This window comes from Mesoplodon bidens, assembly GCF_964165515.1.
Source record: "Mesoplodon bidens genome assembly, chromosome: 1".
Taxonomy (NCBI): domain Eukaryota; kingdom Metazoa; phylum Chordata; class Mammalia; order Artiodactyla; family Ziphiidae; genus Mesoplodon; species Mesoplodon bidens.
Window position 1 is genome coordinate 4685374 of NC_138176.1, and position 26949 is coordinate 4712322.

The 26949-nt window shown below is 45.6% G+C and overlaps 1 protein-coding gene across 2 annotated transcripts; it reads left to right on the forward strand.

The window, feature by feature from the left end:
• The first annotated feature begins 1559 nt into the window (after positions 1-1559).
• Positions 1560-25667, forward strand: MKI67 (marker of proliferation Ki-67). Of its 2 annotated transcripts, none has more exons than XM_081252775.1 (14): positions 1560-1644; positions 2056-2235; positions 4972-5050; positions 5142-5257; positions 7584-7650; positions 9553-9598; positions 10047-11120; positions 12376-12551; positions 15531-15852; positions 15942-16060; positions 16168-16339; positions 18157-18312; positions 19254-24175; positions 25061-25667. In XM_081252775.1, exons 2-14 carry the CDS (start codon positions 2144-2146, stop codon positions 25541-25543), a joined length of 7824 nt encoding a protein of 2607 aa, XP_081108901.1. In that variant the 5' UTR covers positions 1560-1644; positions 2056-2143; the 3' UTR covers positions 25544-25667. The 2 variants fall into 2 exon arrangements, with proteins under 2 accessions (XP_081108901.1, XP_081108902.1); XM_081252776.1 differs by having other exon boundaries at positions 1566-1644; positions 2051-2235.
• The last annotated feature ends 1282 nt before the right edge of the window (positions 25668-26949 follow it).

A 26949-nucleotide genomic window follows, 5' to 3' on the forward strand; every position in this document is an offset into this window, starting at 1 on the left:
ACATTCACGTTGTTTTTCTAGGTGCTTTCCCACACTGCTGTAGGCAATCTATCTCTGCGTTGTATCTCGGGAATAGAAAGGCTCCAACTTTTTGGTCTCAGGGTCCCTTTTCGCTCTTAAAAATCACTGAGGACCACTAAGAGTTTTTGTTTATGTAGGTTATTAACTGAATATTTTTTTAAATTTCATTTATCAATTCATTTTAAAGCAATGATGAACCCATTTCATGTTTCACATAGAAACATCTTTTTAATGAAAAATACCTCTATTATCCAAAACAAATTAGTGAAAAGAGCAACATTATTTTATATTTTATATAAAATATATATTTTACTAAATCAGGTATCACAGCAAATCTCTGTGATACCTGATTTAGTAAAAGACAGCTGGATTCTCACATCTGCTCTGCACAGGGGAAATGCCACCCTCCACGCACGGGAAATGAGTGAAAAGGGCAAGGACCGTCTGTTATTACAAAGGTGGTTTTGACCTCATGGATCTCCTGCAAGGATCAAAGAGACCCTCGGGTCCTCAGAACAGCAGCTCCTGATCAAGGAAAGCCAAGCTCCAAAGGTGTGGAGTGAGCTGGAGGGCGGCGGACACCCCCAATTCACTTCGTACCACGAGGGCCTGCAGAAGCTCTCCCCTCCCCCTGTCCCATCACGCACGTGGAGGAATCCTGTGGCTAATTATTTTACAATTCATCCATTTTGTAGTGCATCAGGTTTATTAATTAAAGAATTTTTTCTAAGAGGAAAACATGGTAAACCTATATGTATGGCAATAGCAGAGATTAAATAAATTATGGTTTCTAAAGCCGAATACTTTGCTGTCACCAAAAAAGAAAGAAAGGAGGAAGACGTACTCAATATTAATATCCTCGGAGTTTGTGAAGCAGAGAATACAAAGTACAGAACAATGTGTATATTATGGTAGCCTTCGTGCGTTTTTATAAGAGAATAATGCATGTGTAACTGGGAAAAGACACAAGAACCTGCTTACAACGATTGGTTATTTTTAGGGAGGTATAGGAATTTTTAAAAATTGTAAACCTTCCAGCAATGAGTAACATATTATGTACCACTGTTAACTGTACAATTGTGTTTGGTCCTTAGAGAAAAGAAGGCAAGAAGGGTTTCGCGGCGGAGGCACCCTGCTGCATTTCAGTCCCGTCGGTGCCGTGGAAGTTGAGGACCCTCAGGTGGGCGTCTTCCGCGGGTGCACCGGAGCCAGCCCGGCCGAGCCCGTCCGCCCCGCCCCACGGAGCCTGTCCCCTCTTGCTCCGCCCCCTCCGTTCCCATTGGTCTGCCTCCTCTCCCCTGCGCCCAATCGCAGCGCTTAGCGCCAAATTTGAATCGATATTATCGTTTGAATCTGGAGGGCGCGGCGGTGGCTTTCCGCGCCAGAGCCTCTAACGCCGGGCACCTCCGGGACGTCTCTTGGCAGGGCCAGCGGGCCACCGGCGAGGGCGAGGGCGGGGAGAGCGGGGATTGGGGCCACGGCGAAGGTAGGGGCGGGCCGGAGGACTGAGGCCCGGTCCCTGCAGCGGAGGTGGACGCGTCGCCGGCCCCTCCCGGTGCGGACTCGGGTTGCTCGCCGACGAGCGGCGGAACCACTGGTGTCGCCCCGGGAGACTCGTCCTGGGTGAGCCGCGGCCGGGGAGCTCCGGGGGCGGGGGCAGCTGGCGGGGCCGGAGGCCGCGTGGACCACTCGGGCTATGCGGGGGCCAGCGCCGGAGCGCGGCCTTGGCCCGGCTCGTCCTGGGCTCTGGCGTGGGGTCTCGGTGGGAACTCCCGGGAGCCAAGAGCCTGGCGGGCGGCGTCCTGGACGCAGGTCTCTGGGAGGCGCTGGGTGGTGGAGGCCGCCCCGGGCCTGGCTGGGGCTTCCACCGGGGTCAGGTAAGGCGTGGGTCGGGGCGGCAGGGGCAGCGGTGAATAGTACACGCGACCCCAGTTGGTCGCTTACAAGTAACTTCTTAGCTCTTTGCTTTAGAATAACCCTCACCCCCTGTGTGTTTTATTTTTGTTATTCTGTCAGTGGCGTGTAAAAGTGCAGTCAAAGGATTGCTTGTAAGTCTGCTTCAGCAAACCTTTTGATGCCTGACCTTCCGGTACGGATTATAGTCAAAATTCTTGTTTAGAAAATGGGTCCTTCAAGACGCCTCGTTACCATCAAAAGGAGCGGGGTCGACGGCCCCCACTTTCCACTGAGCCTTCATACCTGCTTGTTCGGAAGGTGAGCCCTGCCCACCCGCGGACAATTTAGACAATTTAGCTTAAAAAAAACCCCTCAATATTACTAACCAGAGATCAACAGACGAGATACACAGCTCTAGGAGCAGTCAGCCCTCGAGCTGGCTCAGGACTTCCTGTGTATTGTCAATGCTACTGGTTGTTTATTATGCAACAGAATTCGAAGACAGTGTTTACATAGTTGTGTTTTTTCAGTCAAACAAAACTTTTTTAATTGATTTGATAAAAATATAACTGGAGAAAAATGTAAAGGATTCTCAAATCCTGCTTCACTTCAGACTGTCTTTAGAAAGCCACTGTGTTCATCCGAAATCTCTGCAAACTGGGCATTCCTTGGCTGCTGGGGGATATTATTGAACAAGTGAAGGAAGGAATCTGTATGGCTTGTTGGTCTTTTTGGAAAAATGGAAATGGGAAGGAAAGTCCTTCTGGTTGTGTTTTGAGAACTTCTCTTGTTGCCTTGGTGTTGGTGGCAGTAACTCTGGTCCCTGTGTCACAGGCACCATTAATCACACCCCCTCTCCTTTTCTAACATGTGATGGATAAGTTACCCCCCCCTGGGGAACCCTGACCCCCTTCTACCCACAACCCATCCTCCTACCAGCCCCCCTCCTGCCATGTTCCACCACACTTCAAGCTCTTTCTCACCTTGGTGCTTTTAGCCAGTTCGAACTTTCATCTCTGGAATTTCTCTACCCTCCTACGTGACTGATTGCTTTACAACTTTCAGAGACAGGATCCATGTTACCTGAGAAGAAGCCTTTACTGAGCCCTGCTCTTGTCCTTCCTAACCCCACACATGGTGATGAGGCTGTGGTTTGTCTGTCTCACTACTAAGCTCCCCGAGGACAGGGACTGTCTAGTTAATAATTAGGTACTCGGTGTCTGGTATGGGGCCTGGCATATGAGAGGTGATCACTGTTTAGCACTCTGGCAATTGTCCAGTCATGACATCAGCTGGAAAATTGAGTTTGGAATCAGTATGCAGCCGTGGTTATCAACTGAGAGCCGTATTGCCCCCCAGGAGCTATTTGGCAAAGTCTGGAGACATGTTTTTCATGTCATAATGTGGGAGGCACACACCACTGGCGTCAGGGAGCAGAGGTCAGGGTTGCTGCCAAGCAGCCTGCAAGGCACAGGACAGCTCCCACTGCAGAGAACTAGCTGGCCCCAGATGTCAACAGCACTGAGGTTAAGAACCATTGATCTGTAGTGATTCCTGATGGCAGCCTCCTGCCAAACAGAGTCTCAGTTCTAATGAGATAGTCTTTTTCTCTCTCTCGCTGGGATGTTCCGATGCCTAAAAATCAAATTCTCTCCTTTGGCTTAAAGTAGCTGTTCACTTTCCACAGCTTCCACTCTCTTCAAAAGGGAAAAACAAAAAACATTTTGGTACCAAATAGCAGTAATTCTGTTATTATACTGTAGTGATTAAGTGTATTTTTATGCGAGATCTTATAATCCAGAAACCCACTCGTAAGCGTTTGGTCGTGGTACAGGTAGGAAGGGATATACTTAGACTCCAGAGGTTCGTATTGAGTACGGAGAGGAGGCATACGGTCTGTTCAAACGTGTAAAACCACAGGATGGTAACAGGAACACCAGAGACCCAAAGAGCCTTGTTAAGGGCGTCTTTGATTAGTTTCTGTGTGGGTTTGGGAATTCTCCCTTCAGCTGCTTCCTGCTGATGTTAGTTTTCTGTAAAAAGACAGGTTGCATCTAGATAATTTGTTGTTGCTTGTAGATTAGTGTCTGTAATGATAGGAGGCTTGTGACTCTGCCAGTTAATAGTGTAGTTTATTTATTTATTTTTGGCTGCGCTGGGTCTTCGTTGCTGCGCACGGGCTTCCTCTAGTTGCAGCGAGTGGGGGCTACTCTTTGTTGCGGTGCGCGGGCTTCTCATTGCAGTGGCTTCTCTTGTTGCGCAGCACGGGCTCTAGGCTCGCGGGCTTCAGTAGTTGTGGCTCGCGGGCTCTAGAGCGCAGGCTCATTAGTTGTGGCGCACGGGCTTAGTTGCTCTGAGGCATGTGGGATCTTCCTGGACCAGGGCTCAAACTCATGTCCCCTACATTGGCAGGCGGATTCTTAACCACTGCACCACCAGGGAAGTCCCAATAATATAGTTTTTTTATTTTTTTTTTTGCGGTACGCGGGCCTCTCACTGTTGTGGCCCCTCCCGTTGCGGAGCACAGGCTCTGGACGCGCAGGCTCAGCGGCCATGGCTCACGGGCCCAGCCGCTCCGCGGCATATGGGATCTTCCCGGACCGGGCCACGAACCCGTGTCCCCTGCATCGGCAGGTGGACTCTCAACCACTGCGCCACACAGGGAAGCCCCATAAACCTTTTTTATAGGGGGAAAAAAAAAACACAGAGTACAAACAATAAGTATTCTCCAAATTGATGTAAAGTACTCCTTTAGTTGGATCTTATAAGCATAGATATTTTAGTGAAAGGCAATTCAATTTTGTATTCTAATATTTTCCATTATAATTATGTTTAAGTACTCTAAGTTTTAATGATTTAAAATAGTTGCTTATACAGTACTTATAAAAATTGTGGGCAAAATGCAAAGATCATTTACATTGCCCAGTTTGTCTTTCCTTTATGTCATTACATTTACAGATCAAACATAGAGTCAGATGCTGTTTTATTTTGAATCACTGATGTAAGTTTTTTAAATTGCAGCAACCTAAGAAATCTTTATTCTTTTGAATTAAGGGGTATCGAGTGTGACATTCGTATTCAGCTTCCCGTAGTGTCCAAACAACACTGCAAAATTGAAATCAATGAGCAGGAGGTGAGTGGGTTTTTGGAAGTCTGTTTTTTAAAACTTTTCACTTTGTATCCATTTATCAGTTTACATGTTTTCCTCTCTTTTCTACTTGTAGGCAATATTATTTAATTTCAGTTCCACAAATCCAACACAAGTAAATGGATCTACTTTTGATAAACCTGTACAGCTAAAACATGGAGATGTGATAACTGTTGTTGATCGGTCTTTCAGGTAGGTAAGAAATGGGCTAAAAATAAATAGACCTTCTGATCCACAAAAAACTAGCCTCACAATTCATCAGTGATCCTTCTGTAATGCGGGTGAATGTCAGCATGTTTGAGGTTGCCATTCCCAACAGTCTTTATCTAAATTCATATGGATCTAGAAGGAATGGCAGGTGAGGTTTATTGTGTGCTCCAGCTCAAAGATTTGAGAGCACGTAACTATGCCAAGGTGGCCAGGTCCTAAAGGAGTTTCATTTGCTTGCAAGTGTTGTGAAACTGCATTCATTTTACTTTTTTTATTGTAAAGTAAAATACACTCGTAGAGAAAGTTACAAAACGAGATGTATGACCCAGCTTACCATGAAGTGACCAGTCTTGTGAGCATCACCTGTCATGGACCAAATTGTGCTCTCCCTAAATTCCCAAGTTGAAGTCCTGACCCCCCCCCCCAGCTCCCCGGAATGTGGCTGTCTTTGGAAATAGGACCTTGAAAGAGATGATTAAGTTAAAATGAGGCCATTAGGCTGGGTCCTAATTCAATCCCAGTGGTGTCCTTATAAGAAGAGGAGATTAGGACACAGAAGCCAGGGGAGCAGGTGTTCAGAGGGATGGCCATGCAAAGCGGCAGCAGAGGGCGGCCGGAGCCCAGGAGAGAGGCCCCAGGGAAGCCAACCCTGCCGACACCTTGATCTTGGACTTCCAGCCTCTGGAACTGTGAGAAAATAAATTTCTCTTGTTTAAGCTGCCCAGGGTGTGGCATTTTGTTATAGAACTAATACACCACCCAAGTCATAAACAGAGCATTTCCGGAAGTTTCTTTCATGCATCTTCTAATCATTACTTCTTCCCCGCACCAAGTAAACCACTAATGTGGCTTTTCTGATAGCATGAAAGTCTTTAGAGTTCTACTACCTAAGCATGCATCTCTAACTGCTATGGTTTTGTCTGCCTTTATTAAACTCCATAAAGTAGTAACTGAGTTCTGCTTTTACGGTTGTGGGATTCATAGCATGGATAGGATGGATGGATTCATCCCAGTTTGTTCCTTCTCACTGCTTAAGGATTTCACTGAAATAAGATCCACAGTTACATACACAATTATACACAATTTATTCATTCTGGATGGATATTTGAGTCATTTCCAGTTTCTGAAATGAGTCAGAGCTTGCTTTTTATGATCAGATATGCCTAAATTTTTACTAATCTGTCGTGGGTGTTTGGAAAAAATGTGTGTCCCACAGCTTCTGGGTGGAGTGCTCCATCTGTGTAGGTCCATCAGATTCAAATTCCTCACTCTAGAATCCTAGTAAATTTTTCCCCCGATTCTTAGTTACCTGGACAGGTAAGCTGGAATCACGCATTGAAGATTGTTTTTTTCTTTTTGTTTTTTAACTTTGTCAGTTTTTTGCTTCCTATATTTATTAGATAGAGAAATAAATATTATTTCTAGGTAGGAAATATTTGATGAGGAATGGAGAACAGAAATATGTCCCCCAAATGAGACGCTGCTCAAATTAAGATTAGTTGAGATGACAAGATACCTCCAAGAAAGACTAGGACTATGGTCATAGGAAGAAGGGCTTGATTCAGAACTCCGGTACCATGAGAAACAATTCCAGACACTTGGCTGCTTCAGAGCTTAGATGGCATCTAAATTCGAATCAGGCTGTCTCACCGAGGTACCCGAGTTCAGTATGTGTTATAAAAGTTTCTGTGAATGGATTAGGTCTGTTAGAACAACCATGTCTAACCATGTTAGAACAACCTGAGGTCTGTTAGAACAACCATGTCTCTTGCTAAATATCTTTGCGTCTTCCTAAAATGTGCCTGTCTTTGTTCAGATACAGATGGAGTAAGTGGGAAGCTGAAAAGATCATAGTGATCTTAAAGTAGAGCTCTGTGGTTACCCTGCGGTGAGTGACATCACAGAGTGATAAAGGTGTCAGATGCCACCCAGCTTCCTGGTTGACCTTCCAAGCCATCAGATGATTTCCACAAACAAAAACTGGCAGACACCGGGTTTTGCTCTCTTGTGCAGTTGGTTCCGACACAGGAGGTGCTCAGGGAAGTTGTTGAATCTTGCAGACTAGTCAGCGTTCAGAAATTTAATCTGGTCCCAACCTCTGACCGTGGTGTTCCCAAAGAAAAGAATTTACCCAAGTTTTTAGCATAAAAACACTTTCCCGATTTCTTTCCATGAACAAGGTAATATCTTGAATAAAACCTGATCTTTGTTCCTTGCTCCTTGGACATTAGTCAGATGTGGAAGTTTTATCATTGGTTACAAATCTTTAATCTGAATATGTGCCTGTCATTCATTCTGTGCACTTCAGGTATGAAAATGAAAGTCATCAGAATGGAAGCAAGTCGCCTGAATTTCCAGGACAAAGATGGGAACAGGTGATGGGGGGATATTATGGAACTTTGGGCTCTGATTCTTTTGCATGATGATATGAAATCATTTACATGCACTTTGTCACTGATTTCTCACAAGGGAGAACGACTTACCAGTTCTAGTAGGAAAATGTCGCTAAGGTAGTGAAACAAGTTGAACTTAGATATATTAAGATAATTTAAACTATCCTTCCTCTCTTATTCAAACTGAGAGTCCTAGGTGTTACACTTTGGGCCCAAAGTCTCCTAAAGTATCTCGCAGTATGATTTTGCAAACCTTTGGTCAGGGCAACCCTGACGCAGAACTCAGATTCCAGAACCACATGATCTGGCAGCTCAGGTTCTGTCCCATTGTACTCATCGGTCTTTATTCATCCACCATAATCACAGCAGAGTGGTAGGTACCGATGATGCTTCCCAGTTTTGACAGACAGATGGCCCACGACCCTGGAGGAGAGTTACTGCCCTGGGTCTATCAGTGGAGAAAACGTATTCCAAATGGCCCACCTTATTAAAATGCAGTCTGGGCCCATCCTGGGAGATTTAGTAGGACTTAGAAGGTTCTGGGTTAATCCTGAGACTTCCTATCCTTCTTACTTCTTATGAAGCTACTCAAGCTATTCTCTTCTGACCTGGTTGGAATTCCCTGGCCTAAGAGTCTTAGCACAGATACTCCTGAAATCAGCAGTGGGCTCTGCACTTGAAGTTCCCTGCTCCTGCCATGTGCCCTTGCTTCCCCAGAGGACTAACTTTAATGTCAACCCTACTCATCAGCTTTGGGGGAAAGCTAGCTTTTGAGGTATCCCACCCACCAACCAACGCTGCTTCTAACTTGTTAGAAGGTATAAGGAAACCAACCAAAAAGCTGGACTATGGGTGAGATAAGAGGGCCCAGTAGCCTATGACCTGTTCGTTTTCTGGATTGTGATAATGTAAATATTGAAGTTGAATACTTAGAACATGTTATTTGACAGTGATTTTTATGGCTATTGGATATTATAGTACAAAAAATATGGGCTTGTATTTTGCACACATTTTTAAATTTTAATTCATTTTTATTGTTCAGTCATATGATTCCTTTTGTCAACTTGAGATTGGAAGTTAGAAACCGAGCCCTCACATGGGAAGTTTGAGAAGCAGCGTATTCAATACCAAGATATCGGAAATTGATTAAAGAAAGAAGTGGAAGTACTTGCCTTTGGATATATTTTGTGATTTTCCCCCCTAATAGTTCAGAGGATATTATTTTTCCTCCTTTGAAACAATATTGGACTTTTATATCTTACATCTGTGTTATTCTGTAGTTGTTCCTCACCTCTAAAAAGCTGCCTGGGAAGGAATGTGAAGGTGGCCCAGCGGGAGGGCTGCATCCCAGCCCCATGCTCTGAGGGTACAGGGCCTCTGGGTGCATTGTTTTCGCTTTTGCCTTAACTTCTGGGCTTTCAGATAAACCCTTAGTATCTGCCAGCAATGAACACACATGCTAAGTGGAGCCCCACTTCACCCACAGGTCCTGTAGCCAACTTCTGATAAAACAGTGTAAAGTCAATAATTCTGTGCCCTTGGTAGGTTCCCAGATACTGAGTGTGGATGATGTTTACTTTTAGCTTTGATTCTTCTTTCATAGAAGTTCAAAGAAGTTATAAAAAGTCACTGAGATTCAATTTAAGCAATTTTAATCTTCAAGTTTGTTTCTTATTCTATTACTATCTTTTTAAACAATCAACTGAGAAATGCTTGTGTTACGAGTACCAGCCCAATGTGTTGGGCTCGTTTCTCGGAGTCTCTGAAAGTTCTCTAAGAACAGTTGGGTGGAGAAGGTCATCAACAGGAAGAACATTTTAGTAAGTATGACTGTCGGTATTTGAAAAGGCATCTAAAGGACTGTTCTTATCTGCCAATTCACAGGAGCCTTTGTGTCGGATCTCAAGATCTAGCTTCCCTTCCACCCTTGGTTAGTAGATTTTTGGTTTTGTCTGGGATCCTGTAAGATCTGTTCTCTGTGTAGCTTTGTGGCAAGGAAGGGACAGACATAGGCAGACACCTGAGTTAACTTTTCTCACAGGTGATGTATGGGTGGTGCCATATGCTTGTTGGAGGGTCCATGGAGAGATGAGTTGTCATGCTCAGTTGTCCCCCTAATTCGGAGCAGATTGATAGCATTGGGTGTCTCCTGTTGGTTATAGGAGGTATGGGAGGCTAAAGTGATTTATTTATTTTCATCATGGAACTAGTACCAGAATACCCTCATAATACATTTTGGACATTAAGAAATTTGTAGGCTAAGTGGAAAGCTAGGTTTTTAAGACAATTTGAAATAATTCTAAAATGTGAATATTGCCCATGTTAATCATTGAGAAAATCTCGAATTTCTGCTTCTTATTTCATAACTCATTGTCAAGATGGAAACGTTCAAGATTCCAGTGCCCGTTCAAAATTCACGGAAGAAGCTGCTTCAGGGAGGCCTGTGGTGGATGGGAAGAATGTCACAGGAGCTGGTATTGTCTCAGGTGGCTCAGAAGAGCCTGTTGCTGGGAAAACACCTAACAGCGTTCATTCCTCAGAACGTCCGGGAGGTAACGGCAGAAATGCAACAGCTCCCACTGCTGGGGATTCTCAAGAAGGTTCCAGTGTAACATTCGGGATCAGTAATGGAGAGCTGAAGGCTTTTTCCTCTAGAAAGTGTCTTAAGGGTAGTGACCAAAATGAGTCTCCCTTTAAGAAGCTTTATGAGTCAATGAAGGTGGAGTTAGATGTGAAATCAGGAAAAGTCAATGTTCTACAGAATCGCAGAAAATCAGGATCACAGAGTCATTGCACAACAGAAAAAGAAAGCACTGGTGGTTTACAGAGTGAGACTCTGGTCTCACATAAATCCAGACCCAAATCGGGCCAAAGCCCCCAAATTAAGGCAGACCCTGCTTCAGGAGAACGAGGAAGTAGCCAGACTGAGGGAAAGAGGAGTGATGAGGAGGCATTTCAGACCCCCAAGGAGACCAGGAGTCCCAGCAGCCTCTGCACAGAGATAGAGACACTGAAAACCACGACCCCCACACGAGATTCACAACAAAGTCCCTCACGGAGTGGGCGGAGTGAAGACCTGAGTGTTGTCAATGGTGGTGCATCCCTGAACCTAGATCAAAGTGAAGGCTCCAGGGCAGATAATAAAACGTTTCCTCCTCGGAAGTTCTTACCTAGAATTCAAACGCCCATTAAAGTTGAGAGTTTGGGAAATACACCAGAAAAACTTTGCCCCAGAAAGAGGAAGAGGATTCCTACAAATGTTGACGATCTGAGAACAGAAACAGAGATTCTGCATCAGACAATTTCAGCTCCATTGTTCCCTCAAGTTGAAAGGAAGATTCAAAGCGATTTTCTCAACAAGCCTGAGAAGCTGGGCGTGGCAGCTGATCCGGTGTGCCCTGGGTTAGCCGGTCTTAGCTCGGCTGACGGCAGCAGCTTCGACGATTCCACGAGTAAGTTTATTTAACTGTAAATTTATGTTCCCCCCCAAATTTACACCTACCTTATGTCTAGGTATGAATTAGTGGGACCTTCCTTTATTCACGAATGATTAGCTCTGTGAGGCACGTAAAGGCACATATTCATCATCTACTCATAGATTTGCGTGAAGACCCAGATAACCAACCACCCAGAGGAAGTGCTGGTTATTAGGGAAGAATTAGCAGGAGGTCTAAGGAGATAAGGTGGTCCAAAAACATATTTGATTCTTCTGTCTACCATAAAACAAAGGAGAATAAGCATAAGCATAATTGCTTTTCACAGGAGTTTAATTCTGAACTATAAGCTCTTTTATCCTGTGAGTTTGATCCTCTAGAATAAGTCAGTGGAAATCCCTTGGAAATCTTTTCACGTGGGGTGGCTCTTAGAGCACACCTGCCCCATCCCCATGGGTTTACGTGCCAGGTGTTCTTTTACGTGCCTTTCAGACACTCATTTCCCATCCTCTACTCTGGCAGCAGGAGGGCCCACGGGGGGACAGGAGTTTTGTTATCTTCCTTTTGCAAATGGGGAAGCCAGTAACCTAATGGCACCCCATGGGTGGCAGAGATGTGGCCCGTGGAGCAGGCGTGGTAGCTCCAGGGCCTCCCACGCTCCTCGGGGGCCCCCAGGGCAGGGGTGTGCGGCTCTGAAAGTAGATCCACGCACGTCAGTCACGGGGTTCCCACAAGTCTTACAAAAGGGGCGCCTCAAAAGGGGCGCAAGGGTTTATGTTGACAAGTGGTTCTCAAAGATGGGTAGTGGGGCTTGGGACGCATGAATTGCCCTTCTGTCAATATCACCAGGAGACATTTCCAGCTCGATTCTATTCACTGGGTAGGTCTGAGTGAGACCCAAGTGTGAGTCTCTTGGAAAAGCTTTCTCAGGCCACTGCTGAAGCCTCATCCGCATCATCCCCCTGCTCCAAAGTGGGATCCACTGCTCCAGGCCACTCCTTTTATTAAGCTCTGTCCGCACAGGACTTGTCAATGTTTAAAGAAAGCCCTTGTCCTGTCAGGTTGGGACTTGGCATTTAGTGGTTTGTCCTGGATCTTTCCTGAGCTCTTGAAGCAACATCACCTTTGTCAACATCACAAGAGAGTAAAGGTGTGTGAGGTGCCAGGTTTCAGTGAATTTACAGTAAGTTTGTCTTTAATGGTAAATGGAAACAACTCACACCTATGGTGTGGTTCTCCTTTGCCCTCTCCACGTCTCTACCCATTCCTCTAGATAAGATGGATGGGGTGTCCCTGAAGAGGAGGCGGGTGTCCTTTGGTGGTTGCCTGAGACCTGAATTATTCGATGAAAACTTACCTCCTAACACACCTCTCAAAAGAGGAGAGACACCAAAGCAAAGACGGTCTCTGGTCACCCACACGCCAACCGTCCTGAAGAAAATCATCAAGGTGAGTTTACCCACTGGTCCCCCCTTCGGGTCTGATGAGAGCGCACATCCTTGGTCCATATTCTTTCCAACCCCTCACACTAGTAGAATGAAAATGAACACCTTTTTCTTTCTAATAACAAAGTAAAAATATAAAAGTCTCTGTGAGAGCTCATTCATGTGGGTGTTGGGAAATGAACACCTGGGTTCCTAACCACGGCCGAGGGTGACTGAGCACAGGTGGGTCCTCAGGACTTTCCTTCTCTGCAGAGGCCTCCTGCTGACCACATTTGCAGAGCCAGGTGGTCATGCTAGGGTTATAGTAAATACATTTGGAAAGAATCTGGAGGCATCATGACACAGGACTGTAAGGTTTTGGTGTTTTCCCCTTTTAGAATTACAAGGTGAAAAGAAAAATCTTGGACGGCAGCACAGCCATTATTTTCATCATCAGCTCTTCACAATTTTTCATCACCTACCCTAGGCTGTGATCTTAGATCTCTAGAAAGGTGTTGGCCCACAGCTCGCCTTCATCAGAGGGCCTGGGAAGTCTTTAATTTCCTTTCACACTAACAGGCGTGGGAGGTATGTCTCCTTTCCTTCCCTTTTATATGGGCTCCTGGAAGTGAGTGGCTATCTTTCCATGCAGATCAAAGGTGGTTAAATTCCCATGGACGGTGTTTCCTTGGACTTAGATAAGAGCCTCACTCATGAGCAAGTTCCTTTCATCTTTCCACCTGAAATACCCCAATTAAGATTTGTTTGGTGCTTCCTTCCCCCAACCCCCACTTTTTTTTTTTTTTTTTTTTTAAGTGAGAGAGGTAGACTCCCAACTCTACCATATACTTGACAGACACTGGTTGAAACGTTTGGTGCTTCCAGATTTAAACAGTTTGGGATTGACACGTACACATGGCTATATTTAAAATTGATAACCAACGAGGACCTGCTGCATGGCACAGGGAACTCTGCTCAGTATTCTCTAATAACCTAAGTGGGAAAAGAATTTGAAAAAGAATAAATACATGTATATGTATAACTGAATCACTTTGCTGTACACCTGACGCTAACACAACATTGTTAATCACCTATACTCCAATATAAAATAAATAGGAAGCCTGGTGGTGCTGAATTCTCTTAGCTTTTGCTTGTCTTTAAAGCTTTTGATTTCTCTGTCGAATCCAGATGAGATCCTTGCCAAGTAGAGTAATCTTGGTTGAGGTTCTTCCCTTTCATCGCTTTAAATATATCATGCCACTCCCTCTGGCTTGTAGAGTTTCTGCTGAGAAATCAGCTGTTAACCTTAAGGGAGTTCCCTTGTATGTTATTTGTCATTTTTCCCTTGTTGCTTTTAGTAATTTTTTTTTTGTCTTTAATTTTTGCCAGTTTGATTACTATGTGTCTCTGCGTGTTTCTCCTTGGGTTTATCCTGTATGGGACTCTCTGTGCTTCCTGGACTTGGGTGGCTATTTCCTTTCCCATGTTAGGGAAGTTTTTGACTATAATCTCTTCAAATATTTTCTCTGATCCTTTCTCTCTCTCTTCTCCTTCTGGGACCCCTACAGTGCAAATGTTGTTGCGTTTAATGTTGTCCCAGAGGTCTCTTAGGCTGTCTTCATTTCTTTTCATTCTTTTTTCTTTATTCTGTTCCACAGCAGTGAATTCCACCATTCTGTCTTCCAGGTCACTTATCCGTTCTTCTGCCTCAGTTATTCTGCTATTAATTCCTTCTAGTGTATTTTTCATTTCAGTTATTGTACTGTTCATCTCTGTTTGTTTGTTCTTTAATTTTCTTGGTCTTTCTTAAACATTTCTTGCATCTTCTCAATCTTTGCCTCCATTCTTTTTCCCAGGTCGTGGATCATCTTCACTATCATTATTCTGAATTCTTTTTCTGGAAGGTTGCCTATCTCCACTTCATTTAGTTGTTTTTCTGGGGTTTTATCTTGTTCCTTCATCTGGTGCATAGCCCTCTGCCTTTTCATCTTGTCTATCTTTCTGTGAATGTGGTTTTTGTTCCACAGGCTGCAGGATTGTAGTTCTTCTTGCTTCTGCTGTCTGCCTTCTGGTGGATGAGGCTATCTAAGAGGCTTGTGCAAGTTTCCTGATGGGAGGAACTGGTGGTGGGTAGAGCTGGGTGTTGCTCTGGTGGGCAGAGCTCAGTAAAACTTTAATCCCCTTGTCTGCTGATGGGTGGGGCTGGGTTCCCTCCCTGCTGGGCAGAGCTCAGTAAAACTTTAATCCCCTTGTCTGCTGATGGGTGGGGCTGGGTTCCCTCCCTGCTGGTTGTTTGGCCTGAGGCGACCCAACACTGGAGCCTACCCGGGCTCTTTGGTGCGGCTATTGGCGGACTCTAGGAGGGCTCACGCAAGGAGTACTTCCCAGAGCTTCTGCTGCCAGTGTCCTTGTCCCCATGGTGAACCACAGCCACCCCCTGCCTGTGCAGGAGATCCTCCAACACTAGCAGGTAGGTCTGGTTCAGTCTCCTATGGGGTCACTGCTCCTTCCCTTGGGTCCCGATGCGCACACTACTTTGTGTGTGCACTCCAAGAGTGGAGTCTCTGTTTCCCCCAGTCCTGTCGAAGTCCTGCAGTCAAATCCTGCTAGCCTTCAAAGTCTGATTCTCTGGGAATTCCTCCTCCCGTTGCCAGACCCCCAGGTTGGGAAGCCTGACGTGGGGCCCAGAACCTTCACTCTAGTAGGTGGACTTCTGTGGTATAAGTGTTCTCCCGTTTGTGAGTCACCCACCCAGCAGTTATGGGATTTGATTTTATTGTGATTGTGCCCCTCCTACCGTCTCATTGTGGCTTCTTTGTCTTTGGATGTGGGGTATCTTTTCTGGTGAGTTCCAGTGTCTTCCTGTCAATGATTGTTCAGCAGTTAGTTGTGATTCCGGTGCTCGTGCAAGAGGGAGTGAGCACACGTCCTCCTCCGTCATCTTGAACCTACAGAGAAGTTATATTTGTGGTCAGGTTTCTTAAGCACATTTAAATCTTGTCAGGAGCAGCCTCAGCCAGGAGGGAAAGAAGAGTCTTCAGAAGTCTGTCTGGAAGCGACTGCACAGAATGCGTTCGTGAGGCCTCCAGCTCCTAACGCTGCTCCCGCTTCTCCAGATGCACCCGACCGATGCCGTAGCTCATCCAAGGCGTCTTCCATCTCCAGCGACGGCACATCTCCACATCAGACAGATACTCCCAAGAGAGGAGGGAGAAAAAGTGGCAACCTGCCCTCCAAGAGAGCTTCCGTGGATCGAAGCCAACATGGCATCTTACAGATGATTTGTTCCAAGAGGAGGAGTGGCGCTTCTGAGGCCAACTTAGTTGGTTAGTGTTGTACCAGCAGATAGCTTTCAAGGTTGATTTTCTCGTTAGTGCCGGTTTTGAAAAGTCTCAACATCTTTTCCCTGTGACAGTGGCAAAATCGTGGGCAGACGTGGTAAAGCTTGGTACCAAGCAGACCCAGACCAAAGGTGTTAAACGTGGCCCTCCAAGACCCCTGAGCAAAAGGCAAAGAAGAACCAGTACTCCGAAGGTAGGTGTTCCAATGTGAATTGCTCTTTGACACATAATATGATTAAGGGATACATTAAGTGTGGATTGAGGCTTTGACGCTTTGTTGATTTGCTGACTGTTTTCCAGAAGCTGACTGGCATCGTTCACAATCAATTTAGCACAGGCCACGCAAACTCTCCCTGTACCATAATAATAGGGAAAGCTCACGTCGAGAAAGTGAACGGGCTGGCTCGGCCCTACAGGATGCTGAGCAACTTCGTGGTCAACAAACCAATGGACTTTAGTGAAGATCTTTCAGGTAACAGCATAGCCATGGCTCTTAGGAACCAGAACCCTTTCATCCTCCTGTGTGGGTCCACATGGGTGTGTATCACGTTTGTTTATCTGCTGTGCATGGGACAGGAGGATAAACAATCTAGTCAACTCGGAGGGTCATGATATTCAAGGAAGAGGGTGCTGGACTGGAGAACAAGGCCAGGTCCCTGACGATTTGGGGTCACGTGGCCTGTAGGAAGCAGGTATGGCAGGAAATGCACATCTTTACCTGGGAGAGCAGCGCAGGTATACGACGTTGGCAGCGGCTTTATGGTGAAGAAAGCAGCCTTGCTCTTCTAATTGCCAGAGTTGGAGCAATTGGTTTGAGTGATATTTTGCTTCTTCAAGATTTCCTTTCCTTCCATGTAGCTTAGCTGGTTCATGAAACAAAGGCTTCTTTGCACCATTCATAGTTGAGCCAGTATTGCTGTGTTCAGTAAAAGTGTGATGTGCGCTGCTGACACTTGTATTGGATTAGAACCACGGCAGGACCCTGGGTTTGGGATTTTCTGCTACATTGTTTGACCAGTGGTTTCCATTCTGAGCACCTCTGGAGGGAGGTGACACTTGAATCCATTAGGTGGAATCTTGTTTTTATTTCCTGGCAGATTTTAAGATGGGAGAATTGTTGTACCACTTATAAAACCCATGCAAGATACCCTCCAATTAGACTCGCATTTGGATCAACATATTTATTAGCTTTTTAAAAGCAAACTATACAAATGTAGAACAGTGATAGCTGGAGTTCTGACAGCATATAAAACAATTTGAGCTTTTACCACCCAAAACGCAGATACATGTGTACCTGTGGATCCTTGTGAATTATGCACACGCGTGAGTGTACGACTATATACGTGACGAAGCATGGAAGACAAATTCCCCCCAAATTTTTATAAGATAAACAGAAGTTAAATAGTACCTGGGATGGTAAATTTTCTCAGCCTTCCTTCAAAACAGTTTTCTAGACACTCAACAAAGGCCACCCCTCGGTGTGAGTACTTTTATGACAAAATGTTAATATGTGATGAAATATTAAATCTTGGATATTTTAAGTAAGGCCTGAATGGTGGCAGAGGAATGAGCTTTTTAAGTGAGTTGCCTGGCTTGAGTGCCTTCAGAACAGGCTTCCCAAACAATTTGCAGACGGCTGCCAGACTGAGAGAGCGTTTTGGTCCATTGATGTCAGAATGAGAAAGTAAGGAGAACAGGAGGAGAATGAAGAGTTTGAGAAACTTAAATCTTCCCTTTAGAGAACTAGATGGGTTCGCTTGTTTGTTTTCTGAGATTAGGTTAGTACTACCTTTTGGTGGTCAAATGAAAAGATGGTGATATTATTACTTGACAATACTAAAGATGGGCAGTCCTACCTCACTTTTAAAATTTGGACATTGTATTTGTACATAAACTCTTGTAGTGCATAACTTAGGACTTATCGAAGGAGCATGAGGGCCCTAGATTTTGGGATGCGTGGAGAGGGACCCTGAAGGGCGGCCTCTGTCCTCTGGCCAGTGCTCACAGCTGGAGTTTACTCTAGAAGAGGGTGGACATCGACTTCCTTCATTCCATTTTCTTTCCAAGAGAAGAGGCCATATATGAGTCTAACTTCCCATTACCCTCTTCAAAATATGGGTTCACAGCTGATGCATCAACCTGTCCTGTGAGACCCTGTCTCGCAGAAGTTCTAGGGAGTGATCTGTTGTTTGCCTTCCGACATTTCCTCTGTTGTACGTGAGGACAGGCGTGCTTATTTGCAGGTATGAGCGGTCTGTTAACTGTTTTTCCGCTATTTTCATGTAACAGGGCTGCCTGAAATGTTCAAGACTCCAGTGAAAGAGAAACCACAAAGGATGAGCCTGTGTCCCTCCACTTTTTCAAATTCAGAGGATTTGCTTGGAAAAGAACTTCCAGTACCTCATTCAGGAGAAAAACCTCTGCTGTGCGCTTCAGAAAATTCTGGTTGGTTTCCTTTTTTTCCCCTGGCACTTTGATCTTTTCAGTGGAAACTGTTAGATGGTCTTCCTTTTTCACAACAGCTACTGTATTATTTCTCTACGGCAGATATTCCTGATAAAGTACCATGTCCAGCTTCCCTGTCCCATTGTTCTTAGGGGAGGTTTCTATCAGCAGCTGAACTAGCACTGGCTTTCAGAGACTTGCACGGAAAGGCATGCCTGTTAACTAACCGTAAGCTACGTGTGTACACGTGGCCTTCTTCATTTAGCATAAGTAAAGAGGCTGACAAGCAGGAAAATGTAACGATCTCTCATCATACTTATATGTAAATTACTCAAATGGGAGAGTGCTGTCAATTACCAAAGAGAAAGGCAGCAGGTGTGCACCGTGCAGGTACTCCTGTTAATCTCTGGTTGGGCACCTGCTGCAGGATGAGAGTGAGATGTGAGTCTGTTTCTCTCTCATTTACACTGGTCACTGAGTTTCTGTCATAGAGGGGACAGTGTGCTACACTCAAGATGCTTCCTGTTGCTAAAGAATTGATGTTTCCTGTGTAACATGGACCCTTAGCACACTAAGTATAATCCATATTATTGCATTGATGGTCCAGCAGATGAAACAGCTGTTTCTCACATTTGATGAAAAAAATGTGTGTGTTCAGCTCACTGAGACCTGGCTGGCAGCCTAAGGAATGTTTTTCTTTTATCCGATCCCCATAGACCCTTACCACTGCCTAGGCATGACCCCACTGTGTCACCCAAAAACGTTGTTCTTAATTGTGTGTGGTTCATGTCAGGCAAATTTATGGCCACATAGGCACCCTCGTATCCTGAGATGGATGGGAGGCTGGTTTATTGGCTCTTAAATACCTTATGAGGCTAAAATACCATATTGGCGCACAGTGCACAGAATATACTCATCATGCATGTTTTAATTTCTTATAGGACAGAATGTGTCTCCCAGGACTCAAGATGCACCAAAAGAGCTGTCTGATCAAAGTTCTGCGAGCCCTGCCTTAAGACGCCAGTGTATTAAAATAAATGAAAGTATTATGAAAACTCCTAGGAACGTGTATAAAACAACAGGTGCTGAGATGAAAACTCCAGCGTCTGAGGCAACGACACCAAAGACAACATCGAGTGCAAACAAGTTTAGAAGGTCCATGGGGCTCAAACGCTCACAGACACCAGGTGTAGAGTGTAAACACGAAGGCCCCAAACCTGACGCTCTTGAGAACATCTTGGGAAGATGTCTGAGGAAAGCACCACAACCAGAGCAGAAGCTAGAGGGAGACATGAAGGAAAGTGAAACATGTACAAAACACATGGAATCAAAAGAAAATTCCAAAAAGATGGTAGCTGTGAGGAGATCAAGAAGAGCTTCAGAGCTGAAGTGTGAACTAGCAGCAGACCTGACCGCCCTCGCGAGCTTTCAGAAGACACAGGCTGAGGAAGACCAGGTGGACATCCCAAGTCTCCTACAGACCCCAGCTCATGCCAAGGAAGCAGTGGATGCAGAGAACAAAGCCACAAAAATGCTCTGTAAATCTCCCAGATCAGGAACAGTCGGCACGCCCACCAGGACAAACACACAGCTCAAGACACCTTCCTGGAAAGTGGATGTAGAAGATGCCTCAGCCCTCGGAAAACTCACACAGACACCAGGGAAAACTATGCCCATGCACAGAGAACCAGGTGATGATAAAAGCATCAAATTGTTTCAGGAAACTCCAAAGCAGAAACTGGACCCTGCAGAAAATGTAGCTGGAAGTAAGAGGCGGCCAAGGACACCCAAGGGAAAGGCCCCACCTCTGGAAGACCTGGCTGGCTTCAAAGAGCTTTTCCAAACTCCACATCAAGCCAAGGAACCAGTGACTGAGGACAGAACCCCCAAAATGCTCTGCCCGTCTCCACCACCAGAACCAGTTGTTACATCAACCAGCATGACCAGACGTCTCAAGACACCTTCCCAGAAAGTGGATGTGCAGGTAGATGTCTCAGCTCTCAGGAAGCCTCAACAAACACCAGGGGAAACCGCACACTCACACAGAGAACCAGAGGGTGGTGACAGAGGCATTGCAGTGTCTCAGGAAAGGCCAGAAGAGAAACTGGACCCTGCAGAAAATGTAACTGGAAGCAAGAGGCGGCCAAGAACACCCAGGAAAACGGCCCCACCCCTGGAAGACCTGGCTGGCTTCAAAGAGCTTTTCCAAACCCCAGATCATGCAAAGCAACCAATGACTGATAACAAACCTACCACAGTACCCTATAAATCTCCACCAGCAGAAGCAGTCAACATGCCAACAAGTAGCAAGAGATGCCTCAAGACACCTTCCCAGAAAGTGGCTGTGCAGGAAGATGTCTCGGCTCTCAGGAAGCCCACACACTCACACAGAGAACCAGAGGTTGGTGACAGAGGCATTGCAGTGTCTCAGGAAGCTCCAGGAGAAACGCTGGGCCCTGCAGAAAATGTAATTGGAAGCAAGAGGCGGCCAAGAACACCCAAGGAAAAGGCCCCAGCCCTGGAAGACCTGGTTGGCTTCAAAGAGCTCTTCCAAACACCAAATCACACAGTGGAACCAGTGAGTGCTGACAAAAGCTTCAAAATGCTCTGCCAGTCTCCACAACTAGAACCAATCAACACACCAGGTAGAAAGGGACGTCTCAAGACACCTTCCCAGAGAGTGGCTGTGCGGGAAGGTGTCTCGGCTCTCAGGAAGCCCACACACTCACAAAGAGAGCCAAAGGGTGGTGACAGAGGCATTGCAGTGTCTCAGGAAGCTCCAGAAGAAAAACTGGACTCATCAGAAAATGTAACTAGAAGCAAGAGGCAGCCAAGAACACCCAAGGAAAAGGCCCCACCCCTGGAAGACCTGGCTGGCTTCAAAGAGCTTTTCCAAACTCCACATCAAGCCAAGGAACCAATGACTGAGGACAGAACCCCCAAAATGCTCTGCCCGTCTCCACCACCAGAACCAGTTGTTACATCAACCAGCATGACCAGACGTCTCAAGACACCTTCCCAGAAAGTGGCTGTGCAGGAAGACCTCTCAGCACTCAGGAAGCCCACACACTCACACAGAGAACCAGAGGGTGGTGACAGAGGCATTGCAGTGTCTCAGGAAACTCCAGAAGAAAAGCTGGACCCTGCAGAAAATGTAACTGGAAGCAAGAGGCAGCTAAGGACACCCAAGGAAAAGGCCCCACCCCTGGAAGACCTGGCTGGCTTCAAAGAGCTTTTCCAAACCCCAGATCATGCAGAGGAACAAATGACTAATGAGAAAACCACCACAAGACCCTATAAATCTCCAGCAGTAGAACCAGTCACCAGGCAAACAGGTAGAAAGAGACGGCTCAGGTCACCACGAGGGAAAGTGGATGTAGAAGAGCCCTCAGCGCCCAGGAAGCCCACACAGACACCAGGGGGAGCCAGGCACTCAGACAGAGAACGAGTGGATGGTGATAAAAGCATCAAATTATCTAAGGAAACTCTAAAGCAGAAACTGGACTCAGCAGAAAATGTAAATGGAAGCAAGAGGCCACCAAGAACACCCAAGGAAAAGGTCCAATCTCTAGAAGACTTGGCAGGTTTCAAAGAGCTCTTCCAAACCCCAGATCATGCCAAGGAACCAAGGGCTGTTGTCAAAACTCCCAAAACGCTCTGCATGTCCTCCCAACCACAGCTAATTGTCACACCAACCAATACGAAGAGATGGCTCAAGACACCTCTGGGGAAAGCAGATATAGAGACAGAGCTCTCAGCATGCAGAATGACACAGTCACCAGGGGAAACTAGGCACTCAGAGGGAGAACCAGGAGATGATGATAAAAGCATCAAATCATTTCAGGAAACTCCACATCAGAAACTGAACTCATCAGAAAATGTAAGTGGAAGTAAGAGGCGGCCAAGGACACCCAAGAAAAAGACCCCACTGCTGGAAGACCTGGCTGGCCTCAAAGAGCTCTTCCAAACCCCAGATCGTGCCAAGGAACCAATGACTGGTGACAGACACACCAACATACCTTGTCAGTCTCCACAACCAGAACCAGTCAACACACCAAATAGAAAGGGACGTCTCAAGACACCTTCCCAGAAAGTGGATGTACAGGTAGATGTCTCAGCTCTCAGGAAGCCTCAACAAACACCAGGGGAAACCACACACTCACACAGAGAACCAGAGGGTGGTGACAGAGGCATTGCAGTGTCTCAGGAAGCTCCAGGAGAGAAGCTGGACCCTGCAGAAAATGTAACTAGAAGCAAGAGGTGGCCAAGGACACCCAAGGAAAAGGCCCCACCCCTGGAAGACCTGGCTGGCTTCAAAGAGCTTTTCCAAACCCCAGATCATGCAGAGGAACAAATGACTAATGAGAAAACCACCACAAGACCCTATAGATCTCCAGCAGTAGAACCAGTCACCAGGCGAACAGGTAGAAAGAGAAGGCTCAAGTCACCACGAGGGAAGGTGGATGTAGAAGAGCCCTCAGCGCCCAGAAAGCCCACACAGACACCAGAGGATATGCAGAGAGAGCCTGTATGTGATGAAAAAGACAGCAAAGCGTTTAAGGAAAATTCAAGGCAGAAATTGGTCTCGGCAGAAAATGTAATTGGCATCAAGAGTCGGCTAAGAACATTGAAGGGAAAGGCTCAACCTGTGGAAGACTCGTGCAGTTTCAACGAGCTCTTTCAAAAGCCAGGTCAGGCCAAGGAACCAGTGAGCGATGTTAAAATTGCTCCAGTGCCCTGCCAGTCTCCACCAGCTGAACCAGTCACCAGGCCAGCAAGTAGAAAGAGGCGACTGAAGTCACCGCCAGAGAAAGTGGGTGTAGAAGAGCCCTCAGCGCCCAAGAAACCCACACAGACTCCAGGGGATATGCAGAGAGAGCCTGTATGCGATGAAAAAGACAGCAAAGTGATTAAGGAAACTTCAAGGCAGAAACTCAACCCTGCAGAAAATGTAATGGGCATCAAGAGTCGGCTAAGAACATTTAAGGAAAAGACCCAGCCTGTGGAAGACTCATGCAGTTTCAAGGAGCTCTTCCAAAAGCCGGATCAGGCCAAAGAACCGGTGAGTGACGTGAAAATCACTGCAGTGCCCTGCCAATCTCCACCAGCCGAACGAGTCACCAGGTCAGCAAGTAGACAGAGGCGGCTCAGGGCACCACTGGGAAAAGTAGACCTAGAAGAGCTCTCAGTACTCAGAGAGCCCATCCAAACAGCAGGGGAAACCATACACACAGAACCAGTAGGTGATGAGAACAATATCAAAGTGTTTAAGGAAACTTCAAGGCAGAACCTGGACTCAGCAGAAAATGTAATTTGTGTCAAGAGTCGGCTAAGAACATTTAAGGAAAAGGCCCAACCCCTGGAAGATCTGGCCAGTTTCAAAGAGCTCTTCCAAAAGCCAGATCAGGCCAAGGAACTGGGAAGCATTGCTTCTGGAGTTAAGAGAGCCCCAAAGCAAACAGCAGACAGAAGACCTGTAGAAATATCCCGAAGAGTCCTCAGGGCCCCTAAAGTAAGGTTCATGGGAGACCTTGTGGGCAGCAGAGACCCTGTAAATTCACCAGGTGAAAGCTGCATCTCCCTGTCCCCCAAGAGGAAACTGGGAGAAGATGCAAGGGTTGTGGGCAGGAAGAGGCTACGTCCCACGATGGCTGCACAGGACCCTGAGGAAGAGAAGCCCCTCCAGAAGAAGCAGAGAACGGCCCCCAGGGAGAGACGGGAGCCCCCCAAACCCTCGGGAGTGAAGAAGAGAAGTCTGAGGATTTTGGCACAAAGGAATAATCCCGTGGGACACCCGCCCACCAGTGACCTGAAAACTGAAGCTACGGATCCACAAGGAGAAGACGTGCACACTTCAAATAAGGTGATGGGTGGTGTGATGTAATCGTGTGATGTAATCGTACCATGTCATCTTGGGTGGGCGCTCTCCATTCTGGTATAACGTTTGCTATAAATTGTACATAACCCGAATGTATGTGTGGGTACCCTTTCCCCGTGGGTTCTGCATTCAACACTGAGTAACTGCAGACCTTCGTAAAGCATCCTTTGGGGATTTCTAGAGAGAATAGGCTAATTTGGGAAAATAACTGGTCAGAATTATTATTATACATTTTGCCAAGAACTTCTCGGGAAGTGACTGAGTTGTGTTCATCTTCAAAGGTGTGGAACTTTGTGCCGAGAAAAAGTGGGCAATTCAGTCCTGCCTTGTTTCAGACACCGAGACCTGGAGTGCTGGATAGAAGTAGTATCTGCATCAGTATTGAAACAATTAGAACGATTTACACAGGGCTTGTGTCTTGGGCAGACCATAACTGTCAAGGTTGTCAGATAGAGAAGCTTGTAAATTCGATTCCAGAAATTGAGATTTTCCTGTCCTGCTCTGTCAATGATTGTTAAAGGATTAGGAATTCATTTACTACCTGAATAATGGGGCATTCTCCTGGAATACCCTTTTAACGCTTGTTATAATCAGACTGACGTATATGACATTCAGACATTGTGGTTGGAATTTATACTGAATTCCTCACTTATGGTTTATCAGTAGAAATGGTGATTTCTCCATTGGAACCAAGTGACAGGCACTCCCTTGACTCGATTAGATTACTGGCATCTTAGAAAATGAACCAATGGAAAATTTTCCAATTAATTCCCCTTTGAGTTCACTTTCGAATGATTTTCTCCATGTTGAGTTTTAAGATTTGTATTCCTCGTTCTTGACATTTTGTGGATGTCTTTTGAATTTTTTTAGGGAATGTCCCTGCGTACCAGGCGCCCCACTAAAACCAATATAGAGGAGCAAAGACCTGGGTCTCTTATATCAGCAGGAAAGATGAAAATAAAGAGAAGTGAAAAGAAGTCCATGAAGACCTCCCAAGAGATGAAGCTACAAAGCCCAAAAGACGGAGCCGAGAATCCTACCTCTGGGGGCAAAGTTCAAGAGAGAAGGCGGCACTTGAGATCTGGGAAGGAGGATCAGAAGCCTTTGCCTGATGCGACGGAGGAGACAGCAAGGCAGGAAAGGGTGGAAATGCCCGTGAAGAAGCAGGAAGAGAAAGAAGCGACGGAATATTCAGACTTCAAGGGTTTGAGATCCAGAAAGATGACTCTCCGCCCTCGAGGAAACACTTCTGAGAGTGCATCCGAGCAGAGAGTAACCCGGGGTGCCAGGACATGTGCCAACAGCCTTCCGAAGGCAAGTAATTTCCTGTTTCTCTTTGTTTTAAGTGCATAGAATGTTTCAATATAACTTTTGACCCATGTTGCTAGAGCAGACACAACACATGATATGTAATAACACGCCGCCAGCTCCTGGTTAGACTAATGTAAGAGGCATGAATCTAAGCCACATTTTGTGTCTCTATATTCAGGTGTATCTGGCTTGGGAATTCCACTTTGAATAGTAAATTCACATTATAAAGTCATCAGTCAGGAAAAACAAGGCATGGGACTCCCCTGGCAGTCCAGTGGTTAAGACTCTGAGCTTCCACTGCAGGGGGCTCGGGTTCAATCGCTGGTCAGGGAACTAAGATCCTGCTTGCCGTGGCCAAAAATTTTTTAAAAAGGAAGGAAAAGGGATTTGTCCAGTTAGTATTTTCTGACTGCTCATTGCACCCTGTATTAAGATTCCAGGCAGCTGTCTTCAGTCCCTGGTTAGAGAGTGAATGAAACTTCCAGAGGGGTAACGCCTCATTTCGAAGGCATCCCTTTGGAAAGCTGGGATGAAGAGCAGGTGGAGGTGTGTTTAGCTGGGTAGCACTGTTCAGAGCTCCCACCCGGGAGGCAGTCTGGTGTTCCTTTGTCCCGTCCCAAATGTGTTCTCTGCTGACACTCACGTAGCATTGAGGGGCGGTCCCCTTCAAACACCTCAGTTTAGAAGACCCTAAAGATTTTGGCCTGAGAAAGAAACCAAGCCGAAACCTTTTGGGTCTTCTGGTGTTTAATTTGTTTCACATCTGGTCAAGTTGAGGTTTTTAAGAACCTCATTTTTTATTTGTAATAAAAGTTTACAGCTTGATTTTTTCAAAGCAGTCAACCAACTGCAAGCACCTGTTAATAAAGGTCTTAAATAATTGCCTTTGTGTATAAAAGAAAAAAAAAGATTTCAGCCTGATTATACCTTTGAATTCACTTTTTCTGAATGGTGTTTATGAAAATTAGTGAAAATGTATGTATTTGTGTGGAAATTTTCTTTCTCCTTTTATGATGTATTAACTTAAAAATAGCTTACAAACCTTTCTATCAAAGGACACAATATTTAACTTTAAAAAATTAAATAGTAAAAACAGTTTAAGGCAAATTTTACAGGCTCTATCTTAAAGTTTATTTCCAACCTCAAGATTAATTTTCTAGGACTAAAGACCTGCATCACACCTAGAAAGGATCGGGGTTTTTGCAGAGTCGGTTACAATAATTGTTCTTTTAAATTACTTGAGAGTTATATTTTTGTTCCCAAACAGGAAAATGACAATGTGAGTGTCAAGAAAATAAGAACCAGAAGTCATCGAGACAGTGAAGATAAATAGCCAAGAAGTTTAAAAGGGAAAAACATGTAAAGAATTTAGTTTAGCGATAAGTTGTAGTATAATATTTGCCGTAAATTTTAAAGTGAATTCTGTAAATAATGCTGTCTGGAGGGGA